General features: G+C 41.2%; 1 protein-coding gene across 4 annotated transcripts in view; it reads right to left on the minus strand.

Moving 5' to 3' along the window:
- LOC117662494 (protocadherin beta-16-like) overlaps window positions 1–19,783 on the minus strand; it is a 248,720-nt gene that overhangs the window by 150,570 nt on the left and 78,367 nt on the right. The window contains exon 1 of one of the 4 annotated variants that reach the window (XM_087890199.1): window positions 1,011–3,611. The exons of 2 other annotated variants lie outside the window; for them this stretch is intronic. In XM_087890199.1, the coding sequence (XP_087746325.1) occupies window positions 1,011–3,300 (2,290 nt within the window). In that variant the 5' untranslated portion in view covers window positions 3,301–3,611. Of the gene's footprint in view, window positions 1–876; window positions 3,612–19,783 lie in introns of those variants that run through there. One more of the 4 variants, XM_087890190.1, reaches the window with a different exon arrangement.

Here is a 19,783-nt window from a genome sequence, read left to right on the forward strand (position 1 = left end):
AATGCTGTGGACATAATATACTTAGATTTCAGTAAAGCATTTAATAAAGTAGACCACTACTTCTTGCCAAGCCAAGAAGTTTTACAAAGCCTTAGTAAGACAACTCTTGGGGAAAAGCATCCAGTTCTGGTCACCACAATAAAAAAAAAGATGTCCAGACTCTGGAAAGAGTGCAGAGAAGAGCAACAAAAAAGGGTTGCTAGAGGCTAAAACATATAAAGAACAGTTACAGGAATTGGGTATGTCTAGTCTAATGAAAAGAAGTGACAGACATGGTAGCAGCATTCCAATGTTTGAGGAGCTACTACAAAGATGAGAGGGCCAAACTATTTTCCAAAATAACAAAAGGCAAGACAAGATACAATGGATGGAAATTAACCTTGGTAGGAGCCTTGGTAGCACAGTGGACTAATGCACTGTTATTAACATCTGCTGCTTGCAATTACTGCAAGTTCAAATCTCATCAGGCTCAAGGTTGACTCAGCCTTCCGTACTTTCAAAGGTAGGTAAAATGAGGACCCGGATTGTGGGGACAATAAGGTGACTTTGTATAAATATACAAAAGTATGAAGGCTATTGCTTAGCGCATTGTAAGCCGCCCTGAGTCTCCGGAGAAGGGCGGAATATAAATTAAAGCAAAAAAAAAAAAAAAACATTAACAATGAGACCAAACATCCAATCAAATACTTGCCTTCAGAAGTTGTGGGCGTTCCATCACTGGAGGCTTTCAAAAAGAGACTGGAAAACCATTTGTCTGACATGGTATAGCATCTCCTGTTCAACCAGGGAGTTGGACTAGAAGACCCCCAAGGTCCCTTTCAACTCTGTTATTCAATGTTCTAAACATAAACTTCTTCGTTAACAGATTATACTCACCTGCGATATATGTTCTCTTTCCTCCAATTGATTAGGAAGATCATGGCAATCATTTCTAATCTGTGGATTCAGCATACATTTTGGATGCTCCATAGTAAAAAGAGGAAAGAAAGGCCTAAGGAACTTGAACTCACCGCTCAGAGACCCATCAGTTAAGCACACTTCATAGCTGTAGGCCTGGGAAGATGTCCTAGTATTAGGATCCACACACTTCTCTTGCAAATTTGGTCCCACATGGAAATTTGATGCAGAATGAGAACTTCTTAAGAACTTTCTTCGCTTCTGAAACTTGGTTGCAATAAACACAGTAACAGAAAGCAGAAAAATGGATGAGATGGCAACCAAACAGATAATCAAATACAGTGTTAGAGTATGATCTCCCTCCTGCGGGACTTCATCCTTAGGATTATCCATAATTTTCACGTAAGGATCAGAGAAGCCGTCCACTAGAAGAATTCTTAGGGTCACAGAGGCAGACTGAGGAGGATGCCCATTATCCCTAACTGCCACAATAAGAGTGTGTTTGAAACTGTCTCGGATGTTCACCGGCCTCATGGTTTTCACCTCCCCATTCTGAGTCCCAACAGTGAAGAGACTTGGATCTGTGGCCTTCAGCAACTGATAGGAAAGCCAAGAATTCTGCCCTGAATCTCTGTCCACTGCCACCACTTTGGTGACTAGGTAGCCTGTCTCTGCTCCCCTGGGAACCAGATCATTTGATGGAGAAGTGCTGTTCTGAAGAGGGCAGAGGATGAAGGGGGCATTGTCATTGTCATCCGTGATAAGAACTCGGACCATTGTTTCTGAGCTCAGGGGAGGTGAGCCCTTGTCTACAGCCCTCACCATCACCTGGAAATCTTGTATATCCTCATAATCTATAGATCGAATGGCATACAAGTTCCCAGTTTCAGAGTTGATGGAGATGTAAGATGATGTAGGCTCTTCCCTGATCTTTCCAAACAAAAGAGAGTAGGTTACTTTGGCATTCTGTTCTGTGTCCACATCTGCAGCATGGACTGATCCAATGAACAATCCTGGAATGTTGTTTTCTCTTAAGTGCAAATTGTAGAAACCTCTTTCAAACATTGGAGGGTTATCATTGATGTCTGAAAGTTGAATGCTAATAACTGTGATTGAAGTGAGTCTGGGAGAACCTTGGTCGATGGCTGTGATGGTGATGTTATAATGTGACATTTGTTCTCTGTCCAATGGCTGTTGCGTCACAAGCTGGTAATAATTGTTCTCAGTCAGTTTTAGTATAAAAGGCAGGTTTTTCTCAGTGCTGCAGGTAGTTCTGCCATTGTCTCCGGAGTCTTGATCTCTGATGCCAAAAAGTGCCACCAGTGTTTCCGGGGGAGAATTTTCTGGTAAAGGATTAGTGATGGATGATATAATTATTTCTGGAGCATTGTCATTCTCATCTTCAATGTCAACAAGAACTTTACAGTAAGCGGACAATCCTCCTCCATCTGTGGCTTTCATGCTGAGTTCATAATTATGATTTTCTTCATAATCAATTTTCCCTACGAGTGTAATTTCCCCAGTATGATTGTTTAACCTGAATGATCGGAGTACATCTGCTGGTGCTTGGCTAAAAGTGTAAATGATGTGAGCGTTGGATCCAATGTCTTTGTCAGTGGCTTTAATTTTAGCAACCAATGAACCTGGATGACTATTTTCCATTAGCTGCACTTTATATACTGTTTGTTCAAATTGGGGCACGTTATCATTGTTATCCAGAATATCAATAATTATCTGTGCTGTGCCAGTTCTCCTTGGGATCCCTCCATCCACAGCTTCCAGAGTGAGAATAAACTGAGGGATCACCTCGCGGTCTAACGGTTTTGCCAAAAGCAGTTCTGAATATTTCCTGCCATTGTTTTGACTTTGTATGTCCAGCTTAAAATATTCACTTGTGCTAAGTATATAGTTCTGGATAGCATTTTTTCCTTTGTCTAAATCGTGGGCTGTCTCCAAGGGGAAACGTGCATTTATGGGAGTCTGCTCAGGTATTTCAAAACGGAATTGATTCTGAGAGAATATAGGGGAATTATCATTGACATCTTCTACCTGAACTTCAATTTTGAAGAACTGAACAGGATTTTCCAGCAAAATTTCAGAGAACAGAGTGCAAGGATCACTCAGCCCACACAAAGCTTCTCGATCAATTTTATCCCTCAAAATTATATTCCCAGAATGGGGATCCAGCTGGAAATCCTGCCTGGAACTCTTAGAAATCAACTGTGCTCTGCGAGCAGAAAGCTCCTTCACATCTACTTTCAAATCTTTTAGCACATTTGCTACTATTGATCCAGCTTTCTTCTCCTCAGGCACTGAATAGCGGAATGGTTCACACAACATACCAGAGCTACATAGAGAAATAAAGAATAAGACCACTTGCCTGCTAGGACGAGAGACTTCCATTTTCCCAGCCTCTTTCAGGGAAGGTCATGCATTCAATAAGATTCTTTGTAAAGCAATTCCTATAATTTCCTTTATAGTTGTGATCAGAATCCAATGGGAATTATTTTTTGGTATTCATACTGGAGTATTTTCTTCGGAAATTTCTCAAGATTTAATTGAAAGCTGTTGCCTTTTGTTCTGAGATTCCTTTGTCTAATGACTGGATCATTCTGAAATAAATGAATCTCTCCTTTTACTGTTTGGTGCAATAGCACCACCTTGTGTGTAAAGTAAAATGTAGCACTGAATTTATGAAATTCCTTTGAAAAGGGCATTTATTTAAAGTACAGAAAAGTGTGTGCATCTTTTCAAAAGAACAAAATGTTATACAATCTTGGTGTCTTTTGTCATTTCAAAATAATATATTAATATCTTTCAATCTAGAGAAAAAGGATTCTCCCTGGTACAAGCTATAACTTTTGTTTTGATTCTGCTGTAAAAGTATATATAGAAACATCTGTGGAGATTCTGAGTCATCCTGGTCATGGTTGTTTTAAAGGTGCTTCTTCAAAAGGCAACTGGAATATTTTTCCATGAGGAAGAAGAAGACATTTTGCTTCTCATACAAGAAACCTCATCAGTTATTACATCGCTCCTACCTTTCTGCCAGTACCAATATGCCAGGATTTGCATAACTAAATCTGCTTTCATCTTTCAGATCAACTTTGTCCTGGAATGTCTATGGAGATTCTCAGTCATCCAGATCATGGTTGTCCCAAAAGTGGGGTTTTTTTCCCCCAAAAGGCAACTGGATTTTCTTGATTATTTTTTTCTTTGAAAACATTTTACTTCTCATTCAAGGTTCTTCAGTTTGTCCAGGGATAGTGAATATTCTAGCAGATATCAAATAGTGAAGCAGATATTGAATATATGAAATTTTTTCAATCACTGGATAGAGATGTTATAGAATATTATATGGCTAATGCATTTTTTCAATATGTCATTCTCCCATTCCTGCATCACCAATCCAGCCACTATTTTAGTTATGAGCAGAAAATAAACAAATCCAAAATTGATCTACAAACCTTTCATAGATGCCTATCTCAGCTATCCACAGGGCAAATGCACTCTGATATGTAACTGCTATGGCCTCCTCAGTCTACATTTACAACCCAGATACTATAGTTCCTTGAAATTTGGACTGAATTCAGCCAAATACATATCCAAGGAATAGAATAGAATAGAATAGAATAGAATAGAATAGAATAGAATAGAATAGAATAGAATAGAATAGAATAGAATAGAATAGAAGCAGGGTAGTGTAGGGTAAGGAAGAGGGTAGGGTAGGGTAGGGTAGGGTAGGGTAGGGTAGGGTAAGGAAGAGGGTAGGGTAGGGTAGGGTAGGGTAGGGTAGGGTAGGGTAGAAGAGGGGAGGGTAGAAGAGGGTTGAGAGAGAAGAGAAGAGTTGGAAGGGACCTAGTCCAACCCCTTGCTCAGGCAGGAAACCCTATACCATTTCAGACAAATGGTTGTCCAATCTCTTCTTAAAAACTTCCAGTGTTGGAGAATTCACAACTTCTGGATGCCAGTTGTTCCATGGGTTAATTGCCTTGGTACTACAGTGGTTTAAAGCACCCTGTTATTAACACAGCTGCCTGCAATTTACTGCTGGTTCGAATCTCTCCAAGGCTCAAGGTTGACTCAGCCTTCCATCCTTTCTAAAGGTAGGTTAAATGAGGACCCAGTTTGTGGGGGCAATAAGCTGACTTTGTATAAATATACAAAAGTATGAAGGCTATTGCTTAACGCACTGTAAGCCGCCCTGAGTCTCCGGAGAAGGGCGGCATATAAATCAAATTAAAAAAAAAATTGTTCTAACTGTCAGGAAATTTCTTCTTAGTTCTAGGTTGCTTCTCTCCTTGATTAGTTTCCATCCATTGTCCTGCCCTCAGGTGCTTTGGAGAATAGCTTGTCTACCTATTCTTTGTGGCAACCCCTGAGATACTGTATCAGAACACTGCTATCATGTCACCCCAGTCCTTCTTTTAATTAAACTAGACATACCCAATTCCAGCAATTATTCTTTATATGTTTTAGCCTCCAGTCCCCTAATCATCTTTGTTGCTCTTCTCTGCACTCTTTCTAGAGTCTCAACATCTTCTTTACATCGTGGTGATCAAATATGGATGCAGTATTACCAAGGCATTGTAAAGTGGTATTAATACTTTGTTGTGGCCTTTCGGCCACCGGCCCCTCCAGTAGCCAAATCAGAAGAGGAGGCATGGGAGTCAGGGTCAGCATCAAGGCAAACTGAGAGGTCTGAGGGGGAAGAGGGAATGGAGCTGGCAGAGAGAGAGAGACAGAGGCGGAGCCTGGGCTGTCCATCAGCCATCAGATGGAAAGTCAACAGCCCCCAGGTCTGGAGTTGGTTGATGAAGAAGAGGAGAAACAGCTGGGTCCAGTGCCCGATGCGCGATTGCGCACAAGGCAGAGAAGAGGAGAGCAGTGGAAAGCCATGGGCCGATCCTGGGGAAAGAAGAGCCACCACTGCTAATGAGGCCCCACCCTAGCTTTGGGAATAAAGGGCAGGGGTGGAGATGAATAGATGTGGCAGACAACTATTCATCTTCCATCCGGCCAGCCTGCATTGTTCCATCCTTGTTAGCCTGCATTGAGAGAGAAACTTTTTGCCAGGGCTGCTGGCAAAATAAAGGAATAAAGGAATAAATAAATAAATTCCTAATAAAGGAATTTTTGAGTTACCTTCAGAGGGTTTGTCGTGTTTGGAGAGCTGGGTCAGAACATACAGTACTTGTGATCTTGATTCTACTGGTGAAATCCAGCAGGTTCTGACAGGTTCTGGAGAACCAGTAGCGGAAATTTTGAGTAGTTTGGAGAACCAGTAGCAGAAATTTTGAGTAGTTTGGAGAACCGGCAAATACCACCTCTGGCTGGCCCCAGAGTGGGGTGGGAATGGAGATTTTGCAATATCCTTCCCCCAGGAGTGGGGAGGGAATGGGGATTTTGCAGTATCCTTCCCCTGCCACGCCCACCAAGCCACGCCCACCAAGCCACATCACACCACGCCCACCAAGCCACGTCCACAGAACCGGTAGTAAAAAAAAATTGGATTTCACGACTGATTCTACCCTTCTGTTAATGCAGTCTGGAACTGTGTTGGCTTTTTTGGCAGCTGTAGCACACTGTTGGCTCATATTTAAGTGATTGTCCACTAGGATTCCAAGATCTCTCTCACAGTTACTACTGTTGAGCGAGGTACCACCTATACTGTATCTGTGCATTTGATTTTTCTTGCCTAAATGTAGAACCTTACTTTTTTCACCATTGAATTTCATTTTGTTAGATAGCACTCAATGTTCAAGTCTGTCAAGATCCTTCTGAATCTTAAGCCGATCTTCTGGACTGTTGGCTATTCCTGACAGCTTTGTGTCATCTGCAAATTTAATGAGTTCCCCATCTATCCCCTCATCCAAATCATTGATGAAGATGTTGAAGAATATTGGGCCAAAAACAGAGCCTTGGGGTACCCCACTGCATACTTCCCTCCATGTGGATGCAGTTCCATTGAGGACTACTCATTAAGTGTGGTTGGTCAGCCAGTTACGAATCCATCTTGTGGTGAAGTTGTCTAACCCACATTTTTCTATCTTATCAAGTAGTAGATTGTGGTCTACTTTGTCAAATGCCTTGCTAAAATCCAAGTAAATTATATCCACAACATTCCTCTGGTCCACTAATTTTGTCACCTTCTCAAAGAATGCAATATGATTTGTCTGGCATGATCTGTTTTTGACAAACCCATGTTGGCTTTTCATTATGACTTTGCCTCTAGGTGTTCACTGATTTGTTGCTTGATAATCTTTTCCAGAATCTTCCCAGATATTGAGGTAAGGTTGATAGGTCTGTAGTTTTCTGGATCTATTTTTTTTCCTTTTTCTTTTTTTTTAAAATACATTTTTTTATTTTTCAATATAATAATTCCATCTTCAATTAAACAGTGTGTCGTCCAGTTACAGATATCTTTATAAAATAATAATCAAAATTCACAGCAATATTCATTACTTTAATATTAATTCTATAGTATTAAAATGGTAATATTAAACATAATAATCATAATATTTGCTTCTCTCTCTTAACACATTTTCTTTATTTCACGAATCTTGGTTAAAATGGTCTTTTTTGTTTCCTGTTTCTAACTCCTGGTTTTTATTGCCTAACCATTGATAAAATAAGTCCCATGTCATGTAATATTCAGTCTGGTCATATCTCCATTTACCATAACCTTTGCTGTTTGTTTACCATATATCACCTTAATCATATTAATAAATCTCTCCCCCAAATCCATATCTTTTAATTGTGCTAGCATAAACTTCCAGTTCACCTTATCAAATGCTTTCTCTGCATCTAGAAAAATCAACACCATTTGCTTCCCTGGTGTGCTTCGTAGTACTCCAGTGTATTTAAAATTATTTTCATATTGTCTTTAATTTGTCTCTTAGGTAAAAATCCATTTTGATCTGAATGTAGAAAATTGGTATAAGAGCCTTTTTAGACTTTCTAAAATTATTGAAGCATATATTTTATAGTCAGCATTCAGTAAGCATATCAGTCTGTAATTTTTTATCTGTTGTAAGTCTGAATCTTCTTTTGGTATGAGAGTAATATATGCTTCCATCCATGAATTTGGTACTTTCGCTTCCAGCAGTACTGCATTGAACACTTCCAACATTGATATACTTACAATATTTTTTAAGTCTTCATAGAGTTCTGCTGGTAGACCATCTGGGCCCGGTGTTTTACCATTCTTTTGTCTCTTAATTGCTTCTGTTAATTCCATCATTGTTTTACATCAATCTAACATAGCTTTCACTGTTTCAGGTATTTTAGGTAATTCCACTTTTTCTAAATATTGCTTTATTTTATCTTCTGAAATTGTCTCTTGATCATATAATTTTTCATAATAGTTTTGGATCACTTTCTTTTTATTGTCATTTTGATGATGAAGTTTTCCTTCCTCATCAATTAATTGGTATATCCATTTTTTTCCCCTTCTCCTTTTTCAATATATATGCCAGCCATCTTCCTGGTTTATTTGCATTTTCAAAAAAAAATTGTTTAACACTTTTAATTTTTTGTGCTAGTTCTTCTTTATCTATTAAGTTCATATTATGTTTTATTAATTCCATTTGATTTTTTTAGACTCTTTTTTTGTGATTCTTTTTGTAATTTCATCTCTAACCTCTTATATTCTTCTTCAAATATCTTTTGGTTTTGTTTCTTCTTCTTATTTTTCTTTCCCATGTAAGTTATGGCTAAACTCTAATATATGTGTGTACCATACATTTTGTAATGAGGTCTCTTCTTTTCTATTCTCTTTAAAGAAAAAGTCTAATTCTTTTTCCATGAATTGAATAAATTCCTTGTCTTTTAATATTGATTGATTCAGCATCCATCTTGATTTCCTTTTTTGTCCTTTCCATTTAACTTTTATTGGATTATGGTCTGCCCAATTACTTGTTTCTATGTCTATTTCTTGTATATTAGATCATAGTTCAGCTGTCATCCATATCATATCTATTCTTGACCAAGACATATGCCGATTTGAATAAAATGAATATTGCTTTTCCTTGGGATGTACCTCGTGCCATACATCTCAAATACCTGATTCTTCCACCATTTTAAGAAAAGCTTTTGGTAGTGTCTTCCTAGCTTTTTATTTACTTTCCTAGTTTTATAGTCTAATTCTGCATCCACAATTGCATTAAAATCTCCTACTACACATATATTTTCATACTCCAATTCTATCATTTTCTTATGAAGTTTACCATAAAAGTCCTCTTGATTGCTATTTGATGCATAAATTGCTACCAAAAGTATCAGTTTGTAATTCATTCAAAATCTTCAAAATCTTCCCTTCTTCATCCGTGAGAATTTGCTTAACATTTATTGTTTCTTTTATGTAAAGAGCTACTTCTCTCTTCTTAAGTTGTTATAGAGAGTTATGTAATTTCCCAATTTTAGAATATTCCAACAGTTTTTTATGTTGTTTTTTAATATGAACCTCTTGTAGGCAAATTATGTCCAACTTAAATTTTTCTAATTTACTAAAAGTCCTTTTCCTCTTTATAGCTGAATTCAATCCATTTATATTTATTGACAGTAAGTTTATATCTTTTTCCATGGTTTTACTTATAAATGGGTTTTGTTGTTCTGGTCGTTCTTGTCTCTCTCTGATCTTTTACCTTTGCTCCTTCTCTCTTTGTAATTTCCTCCAACTCTCTTTCATCCTCTTTTTGTTGCATTTCTCTCTCACCTGTAGTTTCCTCTTGTTGTCTATCGTCTTTTTCCTCTCTTACTCTCCTTTCCTCTTGCGGCCCAAAATAGTGCTCATAAAATTGTTCTGCTTTTTTATGGAATCCAACCTATGTCTTTGCTCCATCCAGGTCACCAATATTCCCTCTGGTATCAGCCATCTGAAATGTACTCCATTCTTAATAAGCTGACTTGTCAAAAATTGATATTCGTTTCTTATTTCTCTCACTCTTTTGGGGATCTGTTTTAAAACTACTATTTCCCTTTATATTTTAAGGGATCATGTCTCACTCTTTGTAGTATATCTGCTTTTATTGCTTTTTTTAGTAAATCTCATGTGTACCTCTCTAGGGTGTCTATTTCTTGTGGTATATCTAGTGTAAACTCTAAATATTTCATCCATCTTAGCAAGCACCTTCTCTTTGGTCACCTCTAAAGCATTTGCCAGCAGTTCTGCCATTATCTCCGTCAAATTTTCTTTCTCAATATTTTGAAATCGCAGGTAATAATCAGTCTTATCCATCTCAAGTGATATTATTGTTCTTTCATGACTTTTATCTGCTAGGGCAGTGATGACGAACCTTTTTGGCATTGCGTGCCAAAAATCTGAGCGGGCGAGCGCTGTTGCGCTCCCGTATGCCAGAACCCATAATGCAATGCATGCTCCCATTTACGCATGCGTGCACAACACCCCCCACGCTCCCTCTACACATGCGCCCACACTGAGCATGCGTGCCCCCCCATGCGCCCCCCACTTTTTCCAAGTGGGCTGGCATACCTCTTACCAGAGGACAACTAGGTACCGGCCCGTTCTCTGGTGAGGCAGCTGTTCCCCACCTGGTGCATGGCGCTGCCAAGATGGCGGGGCCGAGACTGCCCCCAGGAAACTCTGAATGCGAGGCTTGCCTGGGCTCCTTCCCACTGGGAGCTGCAGGACGAGCAGGTGGTGGACGGGGGACAGACTGCACCTATCGCCACCTAAGTGGAAAGCCCAAAGATGCATATGCTGCCCTCAGTGCTTCCCTGACACCTGGCGACACCTACCTGCCGCCGCAGCCACCACGCCTTGCCTGTTTCCCCAGCTCCTCTTCTCTAAATGAGCACTCAACAGCTGGGAAAAACAGGAGCCACCACATTCACTCTGCCCCACAAGTCTGCTCAGCTCAAGTTCATGGAAATCATGTGGTGGCCCTTGAAACTTTAGGAGGGAACTGGCTCTGAGATTGGGAGGCAGCCTTTGGCGGAGCCAGCCTGATGGGAAACTGAAAAGAGAGAGGCTTTTCCCTTCTTCCGCCTCGCTCATGGGCTGTGGGGTTTGGGATGGCTCTAGAGCCGAAATTCTGATGAGCTTGGCTGATGATCGGGCAACACCACAGCTTCCTGCTACACATGTTCATTCTCTTGCCTGTCTTCTTTCCCTGTTTAAAAGAGCCGCACATGTAGGGGGGAGAGATCTGACTAAAGAGCTGTGCTTTAGCTGTGCTAAAGAGCTCCCTCCTGCCTTCCATGATCGCCAAAGTTCCTCCCCCATGGAATCATAGCTTTCTCTTGCCTTCCATGATCTCCAAAGTTCCTCCCCCATGGAATCATAGCTTTCTCCTGCCTTCCACGATCTCCAAAGTTCCTCCCCCATTGAATCCTACTTTTCTTCTACCTTCCACGATCTCCAAAGTTCCTCCCCCATTGAATCCTACTTTTCTTCTGCCTTCCACGATCTCCAAAGTTCCTCACCCATCGAATCATAGCTTTCTCCTGCCTTCCACTATCTCCAAAGTTCCTCCCCCATTGAATCCTACTTTTCTTCTACCTTCCACGATCTCCAAAGTTCCTCCCCCATCGAATCATAGCTTTCTCCTGCCTTCCACGATCTCCAAAGTTCCTCCCCCATTGAATCATAGCTTTCTTCTGCCTTCCACGATCTCCAAAGTTTCTCCCCCATCGAATCCTACTTTTCTTCTACCTTCCACAATCTCCAAAGTTCCTCCCCCACCGAATCATAGCTTTCTCCTGCCTTCCACGATCTCCAAAGTTCCTCCCCCATTGAATCATAGCTTTCTTCTGCCTTCCACGATCTCCAAAGTTCTTCCCCCATTGAATCCTACTTTTCTTCTGCCTTCCACGATCACCAAAGTTCCTCCCCCATCAAATCCTACTTTTCTTCTACCTTCCACAATCTCCAAAGCTCCTCCCCCATTGAATTATAGCTTTCTCCTGCCTTCCACGATCTCCAAAGTTCTTCCCCCATTGAATCATAGCTTTCTCCTGCCTTCCACGATCTCCAAAGTTCCTCCCCCATTGAATCCTACTTTTCTTCTGCCTTCCACGATCTCCAAAGTTCCTCCCCCATCGAATCATAGCTTTCTCCTGCCTTCCACTATCTCCAAAGTTCCTCCCCCATTGAATCCTACTTTTCTTCTACCTTCCACGATCTCCAAAGTTCCTCCCCCATCGAATCATAGCTTTCTCCTGCCTTCCACGATCTCCAAAGTTCCTCCCCCATTGAATCATAGCTTTCTTCTACCTTCCACGATCTCCAAAGTTCCTCCCCCATTGAATCCTACTTTTCTTCTGCCTTCCACGATCTCCAAAGTTCCTCCCCCATCGAATCATAGCTTTCTCCTGCCTTCCACTATCTCCAAAGTTCCTCCCCCATTGAATCCTACTTTTCTTCTACCTTCCACGATCTCCAAAGTTCCTCCCCCATCGAATCATAGCTTTCTCCTGCCTTCCACTATCTCCAAAGTTCCTCCCCCATTGAATCCTACTTTTCTTCTACCTTCCACGATCTCCAAAGTTCCTCCCCCATGGAATCATAGCTTTCTCCTGCCTTCCACGATCTCCAAAGTTCCTCCCCCATTGAATCCTACTTTTCTTCTACCTTCCACGATCTCCAAAGTTCCTCCCCCATTGAATCCTACTTTTCTTCTGCCTTCCACGATCTCCAAAGTTCCTCACCCATCGAATCATAGCTTTCTCCTGCCTTCCACTATCTCCAAAGTTCCTCCCCCATTGAATCCTACTTTTCTTCTACCTTCCACGATCTCCAAAGTTCCTCCCCCATCGAATCATAGCTTTCTCCTGCCTTCCACGATCTCCAAAGTTCCTCCCCCATTGAATCATAGCTTTCTTCTGCCTTCCACGATCTCCAAAGTTTCTCCCCCATCGAATCCTACTTTTCTTCTACCTTCCACAATCTCCAAAGTTCCTCCCCCACCGAATCATAGCTTTCTCCTGCCTTCCACGATCTCCAAAGTTCCTCCCCCATTGAATCATAGCTTTCTTCTGCCTTCCACGATCTCCAAAGTTCTTCCCCCATTGAATCCTACTTTTCTTCTGCCTTCCACGATCACCAAAGTTCCTCCCCCATCAAATCCTACTTTTCTTCTACCTTCCACAATCTCCAAAGCTCCTCCCCCATTGAATTATAGCTTTCTCCTGCCTTCCACGATCTCCAAAGTTCTTCCCCCATTGAATCATAGCTTTCTCCTGCCTTCCACGATCTCCAAAGTTCCTCCCCCATTGAATCCTACTTTTCTTCTGCCTTCCACGATCTCCAAAGTTCCTCCCCCATCGAATCATAGCTTTCTCCTGCCTTCCACTATCTCCAAAGTTCCTCCCCCATTGAATCCTACTTTTCTTCTACCTTCCACGATCTCCAAAGTTCCTCCCCCATCGAATCATAGCTTTCTCCTGCCTTCCACGATCTCCAAAGTTCCTCCCCCATTGAATCATAGCTTTCTTCTACCTTCCACGATCTCCAAAGTTCCTCCCCCATTGAATCCTACTTTTCTTCTGCCTTCCACGATCTCCAAAGTTCCTCCCCCATCGAATCATAGCTTTCTCCTGCCTTCCACTATCTCCAAAGTTCCTCCCCCATTGAATCCTACTTTTCTTCTACCTTCCACGATCTCCAAAGTTCCTCCCCCATCGAATCATAGCTTTCTCCTGCCTTCCACTATCTCCAAAGTTCCTCCCCCATTGAATCCTACTTTTCTTCTACCTTCCACGATCTCCAAAGTTCCTCCCCCATCGAATCATAGCTTTCTCCTGGCTTCCACGATCTCCAAAGTTCCTCCCCCATTGAATCATAGCTTTCTTCTGCCTTCCACGATCTCCTAAGTTTCTCCCCCATCGAATCCTACTTTTCTTCTACCTTCCACAATCTCCAAAGTTCCTCCCCCATCGAATCATAGCTTTCTCCTGCCTTCCACGATCTCCAAAGTTCTTCCCCCATTGAATCCTGCCTTCCACGATCTCCAAAGTTCCTCCCCCATCAAATCCTACTTTTCTTCTACCTTCCACAATCTCCAAAGTTCCTCCCCCATTGAATCATAGCTTTCTCCTGCCTTCCACGATCTCCAAAGTTCTTCCCCCATTGAATCCTGCCTTCCACGATCTCCAAAGTTCCTCCCCCATCAAATCCTACTTTTCTTCTACCTTCCACAATCTCCAAAGTTCCTCCCCCATTGAATCATAGCTTTCTCCTGCCTTCCACGATCTCCAAAGTTCTTCCCCCATTGAATCATAGCTTTCTCCTGCCTTCCATGATCTCCAAAGTTCCTCCCCCATTGAATCCTACTTTTCTTCTGCCTTCCACGATCTCCAAAGTTCCTCCCCCATCGAATCCTACTTTTCTTCTGCCTTCCACGATCTCCAAAGTTCTTCCCCCATCGAATCCTACTTTTCTTCTGCCTTCCACGATCTCCAAAGTTCCTCCCCCATCAAATCATAGCTTTCTCCTGCCTTCCACGATCTCCAAAGTTCCTCCCCCATTGAGTGCCTCCTGCCTTCCAGTACTCCTCAGATCTTTGCAGTTTCTCCCCCCATCGCATGTTAGCTTTCTCCTGCTTTCCTGCAGAGGCATCTGCAGAGGGTAGAACCTGCAGAGATCGGGGAACACTCTGCCTCCGTGCATGCGCGGCAGAGACCGGAAGATCAGCTGGCTGATGGGAGGTGCGCGCATGTGCGGTGGACCTGGGCTGGGGCGACGGCTGGCATGCCGGAGAAAGGGCTCTGCGTGCCACCTGTGGCACGTGTGCCATAGGTTCGCCATCACGGTTCTAGGGTAAGTCTGTAATTAACCTCTTCCACTCTTTTCTCTATCTGTTCATCTTTCTTTTCTACTTTCTGAATGCGTTGTTCATTTTTAGGCATTGCTTGTTTATTTTATTTATTTATTAAATTTATTTATTAAATTTATATGCTGCCCCTCTCCGGAGACTCCGGAGACTTTGTTGAAAATTCTCTACTTTATCCTCTACTTTTCCTATTCTTTCCTTAATATCTTCATGCATGGTCTGAATCATGGTTTTGATTGCGTTCATTTTCCCTTGCTACAACATAGCATCCAATGACCTTTGACCTTCTGGGCTAGATGCTGCTGCTGCTGCTGCTGCTGAAGATGGTACAGATGTAGTTTTCTTCATTTTGAAATATTTTAACAAATTTAAGCATAATTGTAATCCACAAAAAAGGGAAAGTAAAACTCTTAATTGTAATCCAAGAGGAGAGTGAAAATATAAATTGTAATCCAAAACTTGTTAAACTGTTGACGCCTTTATTCTTCAAAAGGTATTCTCTTCTTCTCTTGTTAAATTTATAATCCACATAGGCACACCATACCCCAAAATTCAAAATTCAACCACCGTCTTATATTTTCTGAGGGAGAGTTCACAGAGCTGAAAATAAAAGAGAAGGAAAATATTTTGCTGTTTTCAGCTTCTGTTCACTTTATCTGTTTAGCTTCCGCTTGAGTTCCAAGAGCTACATTATTTTAAAAAGTCTCAGTGTTTCACTCTCTGTCTCAGTTATCTAACATAAACAGCTTGTTGATACAAATATTATTTGCTTTAACAGCCAGTCTTTATCTTCTTCGGCCTTTCAAGGTTATAGTCCTTATTTCCTTCTGCCTGTAGGTGTCACTATTGCTCTGTTTCTCTTTCTTTTCTTCCTTTTATTTTATATTATATTTTCCTATCCTAGTTTTCAAAAAAAAAAAAAGTTTCTCTAAATCCAAATTTTATAATCCCCAAAATCTTCCAGGTTAGTCAATATTATATTTGAGGTCCCCAGTCCGGTTTCCTAGTTTTCAAGTTCTTTCACTCTTTTAAAAAGTTCACTTAACTTTATAACAGTTTTAAAAATGGCTCTTAGGCTTGCTCGCCACTTTTCTTGAGAGGTGGAAGGAAAACAATTCCACCTCCTCCTTTAGGGTCCCACTTTCACCAAGGCTAATTTCCAGGGGCCTCGTTTCTCAATAGAAGTCAGGAATTAGAAATCTCTTACCCAGATCGTTCACTGTTCCTCAGTCTTCCATGCTTTCTTCATCGGTGGCTGTCACAGCTTCGGTCAGGCATGCAATGGCCACCCTTTTCTTCCTGCCAGAGCCTTTTAAGATTAAGAGCCTTTTCTGGATCAATCAGGAAGATTTCAGGCTCCCTGAGATTGGCAGAGTGTGCTCTCTTATTTCATTAACCCTCCGAGGTGGTTTAGGTCCATCAGAACCTCCTGGCAGTTTGAATTTTGGCATGATCCCATGGAAATGCGTAGTATCATCACGATGTCAGCCCTGCCCCTCCCCTTTTTTCCCCCTTTTTTGAAGATGGGAAGTACATCAGCTCTTTTCCAGTCCTCTGGTAGTTCCCTGGTGCTCCAAGATCTTTGGAAGATATAGTTCAGTGATTCTAAGGTCACATCTGCCAGTTCCTTCAGAACCTTGGGGTGTAATCCATCTGGTCCCAGTGATTTAAACTCATCTAGGGTGGACAGGTGCTCACTTACCATTTTCTTATCTATTTTAACTTGTGTTTCTAATCTGTTTTTTATGGTACTGTTTTGATAGGTTGAACTGTTTTTCCCCTTTGTGTAAAAATGGATGCAAAAAACGAGTTTAATAGTTCTGCTTTCTCTCTGTTGCTTGTCACCTTCTTGCCAATTTCTCCCACTAGTGGACCAATCATTTCCTTGACTTTTTTCTAGGTTTTTTTAAATCTTGAAAGAAGCTTTTTTGGGGGTTATTTTTTACTTTTGTCGCAAGTCTTACTTCATTTTGAGCTTTCCTCACTTCATCTTTGCAGGCTCAGGTTATTTGTTGATATTCTGCCTAATTATATTTTTGGCCACCAAATGCTACATTTTAGACCTTCTTCCAGGCTGTGGGGATTGTCACAGCACATTGCTGCCGATCGCTGCTGCCATGCATCACGTTTTCGGCCTCCGTGCATCACGTTTTCCACCTCCACATGCCCCATTTTTGGCCTCTGTGTGTCTCATATTCAGGCAGCTCCAGATGGTGGTGATCACAGCTGCCACTGTTCCCCACCACCTGGAACCACCCAAAAATGTGACACACAGAGGCCAAAAGTGGGGTGTGCAGAGGCAAAAAGTACGATGCACGGAGGCCAAAAACACGAGGCATAGAGATGGCGATGTGCTGTGGCGATACTCGCAGCCTGGAATGGGTCTAAAATGGAATGTTCGGAGGCCAAAAATGCAATGCATGGAGACCAAAAACGCAATGCACGGACGCGGCGATGTGCTGTGGCAATCCTCACAACCTGGAACAGGTCTAAAACAGCATGCAGAGCCTGAAAATGCGACGTGCGGAGGCCAAAAATGGCCAAAGGGTGGGGGGCGGTGGGTGGGCGGGGCTACATTCGGTGTATAAGATGCACCCAAATTTTCACCCCCTTTTAGGGGGGAAAAGTGTGTCTTATACCCCGAAAAGTACACTACTTGAATTTCTAATTTACCCTGTTTATTGTTCATATTCTGTGCATTGTGTATAGACATTTGAGTCCTTTTTGACTGACTCTGTGTTTACTTCATTACCTCCTGTTTGATTAGTGCACTTCGTATGGCATTCACTATTAAAAGCTTGATTTTGCTTGACAGCAAGGTTGATATTTTTACCTGTACAAACATCTATATTACATGCACCGATAACCCTATTAGTTTTGGGTTGCTGGGGACAGAAATGTTCTATACCAATTAACTAACTGTCCTGATTGTTTAGTTTAAATGTTTCTCCAGAAAATTTGTGAATCTAATGTCAAGTAAGTCAGTCACTTTCTTTGATGGATGCAAGCCATCTCTTTTACACAGTTTTTCATTGGACCAGCTGCAGACCTTCCCCTTTGCACCACTCCTTCAACCACATATTGAACTCCACTATACGCTGGCCTTTTCCTCCCCCCCCCGCTTATATACTGGTAAAACCTCTGAAAAAGTAAGCCTACAGCCTATCCTATTAAGTTCCTGCCCTAAGCTGTGGAAATCATTCTGCACAGAGAACACATCTTTTTGGGATAGATCATTTGTGCCAAGATTGTCAGGGCATTTATTAATCCCATGTTTGGCTCTGGGACTAATTACCCTGGTTTAATTAGAGGAGATGAATCGAGGCTCCTCCTTGTTTGCAATATTCTGAAAAAGAAACGCGAAGAAAGGTTTCTAATAAAACTCATTTATTTGTTATAAAGAAAATAAAACACCTCACTAACTAAGAAAAATAAATTGTTACATTTTGGCAAGCGAGATCTCCTGCCGGTCCAGCCGGACCTCTGGCAAGAGAACAAAAGAAAAAATGTGTGAAGCAAGTGAAGGAATGCAGACATGCGTAGTAACTTTTGATAACAATTCTTGGCAAGGTACGGAAAGTCTGATAGTCCAGAAATAATGAGCTCAGCTGGTAAATAAAAGAACACAGTGACAAAGATGTACAATAGTATCAATATCACAGTCCTTACTGGCATTCTAATTTTGTAAACATTCTAATTTTGTAAACAGCAAACTTAAAGACTCGAGATCCATCCCACCCCTAAAAGAGTCAAACAATGAAGATTGTATTGACGAAGCCGTTAAAGCCAATCTCTTTAACACATTCTTCGGCTCAGTCTTTGTAAACAGCAACAACACATACCCAATATTTCCCAGTCGTACTACAGACAATTACGATTACAGTGATCTTATACATATTGATTTTACAGAAGACAATGTTGAAAAGGCACTACGCAATCTAAAACCATCTCTATCTATTGGACCTGATGGACTATGTGCATATTTCTTAAAAAAGCTTTCCACTGCAATTGCAGAACCTCTAAGCATAATTTTTGAAAAATCTTTCAGTACCAGCACCTTGCCCTACCAATGGTCACAAGCCAAGGTCATCCCTATCTTCAAAAAGGGAGACCCTAACCTAGTTGAAAATTATAGACCAATCTCTTTATGTTGCATCACCTGCAAAGTCATGGAATCAATCATTAACCAATCTATTACCCTACACCTAGAATAAATAACCTACTTTCTAACAAACAATTTGGTTTCAGAAAAAAATTATCCTGTAATCTACAACTACTACATTGCAAAAACATATGGACTACACATCTTGATCAGGGCAAAGCAATAGACACAGTTTACATAGACTTCTGTAAAGCTTTTGATTCAGTGGTACACGACAAATTACTTCTAAAACTAAAATCCTATGGCATTTCTGGACTCCTACATAAATGGATAGCTGCCTTCCTGTCAAACAGGCAACAAGTGGTCAAAATAGGAAGCGCTCTATCAAATCTTATACATGTTAATAGCGGTGTTCCCCAAGGCAGTGTCTTTGGTCCAACACTCTTCATACTTTACATAAATGACCTTTGTGATCATATTAAAAGCAACTGTGTTCTCTTCGCTTATGATGTTAAACTATTCAACACCACCGACAATGCAACTACCCTTCAAAAAGACCTTGACTATGTGTCAGATTGGTCTAACAAGTGGCAACTTCAAATCTCAACCAACAAATGCTCTGTCTTGCACATTGGCAAAAAAAATCAAAACATAAAATACAAATTAGATGGACATGACTTTGTAGATGACCTTCACTCTGTCAAGGACCTTGGAGTACTCATTTCTAAAGATCTAAGGTCCTGAGCCCATTGTAACAACATTGCCAAAAAGGCATTAAGAGTTGTTAACCTAATCTTGCGTAGCTTCTTCTCTGGTAATGTTGTACTACTAACTAGAGCATACAAAACATTTGTAGACCAATTCTTGAATACAGCTCATCTGTCTGGAACCCGCACTGCATATCGGACATAAATACAATCGAGAGAGTCCAGAGATATTTTACGAGAAGGGTCCTCCATTCCTCTAACCGCAATAAAATACCTTATGCCAC

This window comes from Pantherophis guttatus, chromosome 3, assembly GCF_059756535.1.
Source record: "Pantherophis guttatus breed Tessera chromosome 3, ASM5975653v1, whole genome shotgun sequence".
In the NCBI taxonomy this organism is placed as follows: Eukaryota; Metazoa; Chordata; class Lepidosauria; order Squamata; family Colubridae; genus Pantherophis; species Pantherophis guttatus.